The sequence below is a fragment of the Sinocyclocheilus anshuiensis genome, unplaced genomic scaffold (genome assembly GCF_001515605.1).
Source record: "Sinocyclocheilus anshuiensis isolate Anshui unplaced genomic scaffold, SAMN03320099.WGS_v1.1 scaffold707, whole genome shotgun sequence".
NCBI classification, from domain to species: Eukaryota; Metazoa; Chordata; class Actinopteri; order Cypriniformes; family Cyprinidae; genus Sinocyclocheilus; species Sinocyclocheilus anshuiensis.
This window is the reverse complement of record NW_015551035.1, coordinates 197,897-205,811: the sequence shown is the minus strand read 5'-3', so window position 1 is coordinate 205,811 and position 7,915 is coordinate 197,897. Positions and strand designations below refer to the sequence as shown.

At 40.9% G+C, this 7,915-nt stretch overlaps 1 protein-coding gene across 1 annotated transcript in view; it reads right to left on the bottom strand.

The window, feature by feature from the left end:
• Positions 1-6,522: 6,522 nt before the first annotated feature.
• Positions 6,523-7,915, bottom strand: part of LOC107661333 (serine/Arginine-related protein 53-like) — a 151,133-nt gene continuing 149,740 nt past the window's right edge. Inside the window, exon 9 of the mRNA XM_016450854.1 lies at positions 6,523-6,634. Coding sequence (XP_016306340.1) covers positions 6,542-6,634 — 93 coding nt within the window. The 3' untranslated portion in view covers positions 6,523-6,541. The remainder of the gene's footprint in view (positions 6,635-7,915) is intronic.

The following is a 7,915-nucleotide window of genomic DNA, read 5'->3' as shown; positions in this document are numbered from 1 at the left end:
CGCGCCGCCCCCCCGCCCTGGTCGGGGGGAGTACCCCGGGCTCGAGAGTGATTACCGAGCTCGGAGCCCTCTCCCCGGACAGCACGCCAAATACGCATAACCTTTACTCTGTTCATTATATGTAAGTGTGAACTCGTGAAGTAATGTTTTATTAACAAGTTTCAGGAGGAGCACGCGCAGATAATTAACACGGCCAGTTCATCATCAGTAATTACACCATCTATCCAATCAGCACAAGAGAGAACCTCTATAAATAATCAAAGCAGCCTTACCTCCATTATCTCTAGTCTTTCAGCATCCCTCCACCACCCCGACTCCTCACCTTCAGCCCGTTCCTACCCCAACATGGGGAGGAACACTCGGGGGGGAGCGCTCTGGGTCCGGGCTTAGACCCGAGCTCGGACCCCTCTCCCCGGACGGGGGGAGTACCCCGGGCTCGAGAGTAATGACCGAGCTCGGAGCCCTCTCCCCGGACAGCACGCCAAATACGCATAACCTTTACTCTGTTCATTATATGTAAGTGTGAACTCGTGAAATAAACTCAAAAATATGATCAGTCAGTTTAATTTTGCACATCTTTAAGTTATTTTTCCATTTTAATTTAATGTTGTCTATATAACTAAACTGACGAGGGCCCCTAGTGGGCCCTGGCCCCCTGGTTGAGAACCACTGATCTAGCACTTGTTAACGTCTGGGTTACTTATATAACCCTCTTTCTCTGATGGAGGGAATGCACAAGCACAAGCAAAATGGCACCATTACATTCAACACTAGGGCAACAGGTGAGAATTATTAATTACAATGACAACAAACAAGGCACTCAGGGACTAAACAGTAAACACAGAACAAAAGGAAACATGGAAACTACAAAATACGAGTCCAGCACAAAACACAGGGAACGAGTAACAATGGGTATATAAAGCATGTTCATGTTCAACGTTATGTCGAATGACATTCCCTATGGTAACTGCTGAACTGTGTTATGTGGATTGGCGATGCAGATGTTGACAATCAACAGCATGCCAGTGACAAATGCATGCACAAGATCGTGACCTACCCATTGCCTCATGTAACCCCCATAGTCCTTTGGGACAGAATGGACATTACTCACCATGGGGAAGGACATAGCTACCATTCATATGCTTTCTTATATCAGAAATATAAGAAGGCCTGTGTCAAAGAAAAATCGAAACATGGAAGTACGCAACCTTCAGGTCGATTACTGCGAACCAATCTTGGGGCAGACGCATGTCAGAATGCATTTCTGTGCCAGGATCTTCAACAGGATCCCGGTTCAAGACTTACAGATCCAAAATAACCCCCCTCCTTTCTTCGGTATGATGAAGTAAGGACTGTAGAATCCCTGCTGCATCTTAGCTGGAGGGACAGGCTCTAATGCATCCTTTGCCAACAGGACAGCAATCTCCGCCCACAGGACAGGGGTGTTATTGCCTGGCAGTGGTATCTCACCAGGGCAAGATGTGCTTGATGGCCTCCGTCTACTTCAACTCCTTAAGTGTCCTTAAGTGTGTTGAAGAGGCCGGATTGCAAGATGGGGGCGTCGAGAAAGTGTACTTTGTCTGTGTCCTACATCTCCACAAGGTTCAGCCAGAGATGACACTCCTGGACCAACAAGGTGGACATCGTCTTGCTGAAGGCCCGTGCCGAGACCTTGGTCACCCAGAGGATGAAGTAGGTTGCTGTGCGCAGTTCCTGCATCAGCTCCAGCTCAGAACTACCCCTGTTATTTTTTCAGTGCTCTGGCCTGATGAATCTGCAGGATAGCCATCACATGCAGGGTGGAGGCGGCCTGTCCAGCAGCAACTGTAAGCTTTAGCAGTCACCACATTTGCACCCTCTGCCTGGGGAATCTCAGAGTAACCCTTGGCACCCCTGTTGTTGAAGATAGTGTCGAGCAGTGAAAGGCATCCAGAAAGGCACAGACAAAGAGACATCTTCATTTGTGTTGCTCTTTTAAAAATCTGAATGAGTGGAGCATGCCACTCGCCAACTCTCTTTGGCCATTTTTGTATTACTCAGAGGTGACTGGGGCTCCCAAGTGAGACCCTAATGCCATTCAGCGTAACGTTGAATGTGACAGACAGAAAGGGAACATAAATATAATATGTTGTCATTTTTTATTTTATTTATTTATACAGAGGCTCTCGTGTTGCATACAGTGGCATTTTTGCCCCAATATTGTGAATTTTAGGACTCTTTTTTTAATTTGAAGGTTTGTCATAATAGCAGCACTATGAAACTGAATGATTTCAAACAATGTGCCAATAGGCTTAAACTAAAAGTGAACATTTCTTAAATGTACATCTAATTAATGGAAATCCCTCATTAACAAACAGGTACAAAAATATCTCACCCCGTTGTAACGACCACCCATTGATCCAAAGATGGAATCCAATGGCATGGTCAAAGGTACACTGTGTGTAGGTCTGTTACTTCTTTTACTACTTAAGTTCACTTAATTTGCTTGTTTCAATTTGATTCTAGTGCCAAGTTTAATCTGACTAAAAGACTAAAACCTGAGACACAATGCATGATTTTCAGCTGTCCCAGACCAAAGATTGGCATTGTGAATCAATCGTGGCAATTTCTGTGATCGTGGCTCCCAAATGTCGGTCCTATATCGTACAGTGAGAGAGGTTTAAAGACAGCCGATGTCACGGTCTTGCAACCAGAGATAGCCTACGATAATTTTCGGACAGTGTCAGAAATTCACTTTCTTCGGTATGATGAAGTAAGGACTGTAGAATCCCTGCTGCATCTTAGCTGGAGGGACAGGCTCTAATGCATCCTTTGCCAACAGGACAGCAATCTCCGCCCACAGGACAGGGGTGTTATTGCCTGGCAGTGGTATCTCACCAGGGCAAGATGTGCTTGATGGCCTCCGTCTACTTCAACTCCTTAAGTGTCCTTAAGTGTGTTGAAGAGGCCGGATTGCAAGATGGGGGCGTCGAGAAAGTGTACTTTGTCTGTGTCCTACATCTCCACAAGGTTCAGCCAGAGATGACACTCCTGGACCAACAAGGTGGACATCGTCTTGCTGAAGGCCCGTGCCGAGACCTTGGTCACCCAGAGGATGAAGTAGGTTGCTGTGCGCAGTTCCTGCATCAGCTCCAGCTCAGAACTACCCCTGTTATTTTTTCAGTGCTCTGGCCTGATGAATCTGCAGGATAGCCATCACATGCAGGGTGGAGGCGGCCTGTCCAGCAGCAACTGTAAGCTTTAGCAGTCACCACATTTGCACCCTCTGCCTGGGGAATCTCAGAGTAACCCTTGGCACCCCTGTTGTTGAAGATAGTGTCGAGCAGTGAAAGGCATCCAGAAAGGCACAGACAAAGAGACATCTTCATTTGTGTTGCTCTTTTAAAAATCTGAATGAGTGGAGCATGCCACTCGCCAACTCTCTTTGGCCATTTTTGTATTACTCAGAGGTGACTGGGGCTCCCAAGTGAGACCCTAATGCCATTCAGCGTAACGTTGAATGTGACAGACAGAAAGGGAACATAAATATAATATGTTGTCATTTTTTATTTTATTTATTTATACAGAGGCTCTCGTGTTGCATACAGTGGCATTTTTGCCCCAATATTGTGAATTTTAGGACTCTTTTTTTAATTTGAAGGTTTGTCATAATAGCAGCACTATGAAACTGAATGATTTCAAACAATGTGCCAATAGGCTTAAACTAAAAGTGAACATTTCTTAAATGTACATCTAATTAATGGAAATCCCTCATTAACAAACAGGTACAAAAATATCTCACCCCGTTGTAACGACCACCCATTGATCCAAAGATGGAATCCAATGGCATGGTCAAAGGTACACTGTGTGTAGGTCTGTTACTTCTTTTACTACTTAAGTTCACTTAATTTGCTTGTTTCAATTTGATTCTAGTGCCAAGTTTAATCTGACTAAAAGACTAAAACCTGAGACACAATGCATGATTTTCAGCTGTCCCAGACCAAAGATTGGCATTGTGAATCAATCGTGGCAATTTCTGTGATCGTGGCTCCCAAATGTCGGTCCTATATCGTACAGTGAGAGAGGTTTAAAGACAGCCGATGTCACGGTCTTGCAACCAGAGATAGCCTACGATAATTTTCGGACAGTGTCAGAAATTCAGCATGATCATCGCAGTGTGTTTGCTGCTACGACCCACGTTTACTGACCAGCCAATAACAATGTGACATGAAATAAACGTGTCATGGTGCTAAAACATAAAACTGCTTACCTCAAGCTCTCATCCCTTCCTCTTTCACCACTTCCACTTTTTTTCAGCACACATAAAAACTACAGCTGTCAAAGTGTGATTCATCATGCTCTTTACCACTAGCGCATGCTAACGATGTTTTATTCTTCTATAGTAACGTGCGTTGTAGCCTACGAGTCAATAGGTGTCCATCATACAGTCTGCATACGTCGTACCCAAGTTTATCAGATCCATGTCGCACAGTGTGATTTACAATGATCTTATAGGATTGCTAAAATCGTGCAGTGTGTCCCAGGCTTAAGATATTTATCAGTTTAGTTCTGTTTCTAATTTGGATATTTAAATATTCTAGTATTCCCTTACTCTTCAATTATTCGTTCATTAGGGAGCCGATGTCGCACAGTCTCACGCCAGCCGGTCAGGAATCTCACACTCATAAACTCGCCAGTCTGATCATAGTCAGAGGTTGCAGGGCTAACCAGTACCTTTTGTTTGTTTGGCCACCTCATGCTTCCTCATAACAAAAGTTCAGTTTACCTAGTCACGCTCATACAACTTGCTAAGTCAGCGATAGACCGAAATCAGGAGGTTTGACCTATCCTGGACACAGATTTGCAGTAACCTCAGACTCCACTAATGTATATAATTAAACAACGAGAAGCCAATTCAGAAATGATAAATACATAACAGCAATTGCTCAAAGATAAATCTGGGAGTGAAAGATGCACACCTGACAGCAGAGAGACCCACAGCAGCATGTGAGAGTTCTGAATGCAGAAAACCAGAGACTCACACAACAGTGTGCTGGCTTTTCTGCTTACAGATTCTCAATGACTATTTTGCCAGTTTCCCTTAAATACTCAGACCAGAACAACAAAATCTTCAAATCTAAGTTGTAAAACATTTGGTAAAATTTTGGTCGGACAGGATCCTGTGACCCAGTGGAGGAAGAAAGTTGTTCTTTCCAGAGACCCTGAGGGAGACAATTTTGAACTTTTATTATACTATACATAACTGCTGTGAAGCTGAGACCATTTTACCAATTGCACTGAGATGTTTGAAACGATACTAAATATGAAAGGGAAAAACAAGACACACTATATTTGGTAAATAAGCAGTCTCAGTGTACTTTTGCCGTTCTGAGTGGACTTGGAGTGACCTGAAGCTGATGGAGAAGGAAAGGGAAAGGGGAGAGGAAGGCTTAGGATGGGAGAGCAGACTTCTGTGCCCTTGCTTCATGATCTCTTCTCCAGTTTTGTAGATTTATTGTTTTATTGCATGGTGTTCAGTTCCTGAGTCCAGTTTCGTTAGAAAATCAAGCCAGATATATATATTTTACCACACAGAGGTAAGCAAAATAATCTTATTTCAAACCGAAAAACAAGATTATTTTGCTTACCCCATTGGCAGATTATTTAGCTTGTTTTAAGGAAAAACTCACTTAATTTTGACTTATTTTTTCTGAAAACAAGACAGTAATGTTGACTTGTCTAGAAAATGCTTCTTGATTTAATTTAATGTTTAGATATTTGGACTAGAAACAAGACAAAAACTCTAAGTAAGAAAAGCATTTTTTGCAATGTATCGTTATCCTAATCAAATGCAACTGCAATCATCTCAACTGTATTATATGAATTGTATGTATATAGAAATGGCCCTGAATATCCTTATTAAGAGAGGTAAAATAAATCTGTTTGTAGTCTGCTGTAGACTTGATTACTAATAAAGAAGGCTGTTTGTGATGAAGACCCCCCCAAAACATGTAATGAGTTCATGGCTGTCTTTTCTCGGCTCTCTGACAAGGACATGTTCATCTCACTTCACCTTCCTCAACCTCACTTACTAAAGACTGATTATGAAAACACTGTAGACATTAAAAATGACAAACAGAAACTGTACAGTGATTCCTCAAAAGATTTTCGCGTAGCCATTCTTTACTATAAAAAGTTTATGACTACTAAGTTTGATCATCGATCATCTATTTTGAAAAAGGAAACAACAACAACAACAAAACCCAACACACACTAAATACAATTATCATTCATGTGGATGAGAAGGATGTCTACTCAAGCTTGAAAAAAAAAAGGACACATTTTGTGCAAATTACTTCTAAAACCTTAATACTGCCATTATAGTAAAATAAACAATCAAAGATTCAGAATAATCACATGCTGAAATTTAATTCTGGATCAGATTTCTCATAGAAACCAGCAGGTGGAGCACTGGCTCCTTTTGAGAGCTGCTGGAATTAGAGGCTAAACTCAGTAAGTCCACATCCATACGGGTTTGGCGGTCTGAGGAAGCTGGATCTGGTCAGGACACTGGACTCCACATGAGCCTCTCCTGACGCAGAGAGATCAGTCTGTTCAGCCACACGCTCTCTGCCTCCTCTTTATCCACGAAGAGCTGCAGGAGAGGGAGAGAGCCAGTTAACTTCAATTCATTTAGACTGTTAAATTACAATGAACTTCCAAAGAACTTTACTTCTGTGTCCATCATAGAGCATCACTACAGGAACAGCCGAAACCTCACTGTGCCAAACTCTGAATCACCTGCAGAGAGGTGAGAGAATGAAAACGCTTTCTTTTTTTTCTCAGAGTTTCTTTTGTCAGAGGAATGAAAATTTTGTTTTAATATATTGTAGTTTTTTTTTTAACAATTTCAATTAGGAAAAATATCCACTATTAACTATATTTATTAGCATTCACATTACTAATATATTGACTGTTTATTGGTGCTTATAAAACACACACTAATGCCTTATTCTGCATGACTAGATTCTATATATACACACCACTGTGCAGAAGTCTTAGGCCACTAGTATTTTCACCAACAAAAAAATTGTTTTAAGTCCATTATTTCTATCTTTTGCTGTAGTGTGTCAGTAGGAAATATCAGTTTATATTTCCAAACATTCATTTTGCCATTAATTGTAATCCAGTGATATTTTTGTTTACACAAGGAGTCAAAAAACAAAAACAACAACAATTGACAACCAATTCACATCAATATAACAAATATTATGTACAATTTTTCAGTAACAATTTAGTTTAAGGATCAGTTGTCACCATTAACTAGTTGCTTATTAGCATGCATATTGGCTGTTTAATAGTGTTAATAAAGCACATATTAATTTCTTATTCTGCATGACCATATTTTAGATTCCTTAATCCACCCATACCTAAAGTTAACAACTACCTTACTAACTATTAATAAACAGCAAATTAGGATTAAAATCGAGGCAAAAGTCAAGAGTTAATAATGAGAATTGGTCCCCAAACTAAAGTGTGACTGATTAGATTATTAGAAGATTAAAAGATTACTACTGGTGAGACTATATTATAAAACAAATGGATGTTCCCTCAATAAAATCCTAATTTGCTGCTTATTGATATTAATTGTGGTAGTTGTTCTAGTAGTTAGTGATCTAAACTATGGTCAGGCAGAATAAGGCATTAATACTTGCTTTATAGGTACTGATAAACAGTCATTATGCTAGTAAAACGCTTGCTAATAAGCAACTAGTTAATAGTGAATGTGTTCCTTAAGATAAAGTGTTCCTGTTTTTTATTCCCTAATATTCCTTCACGGGTGCACAATGGATGATTTTGATGTGAATACAGGAAATACATGTCTGTTAGTTTTGGTCACTCACACACACTCACACTCACACTCACACTCTCACTC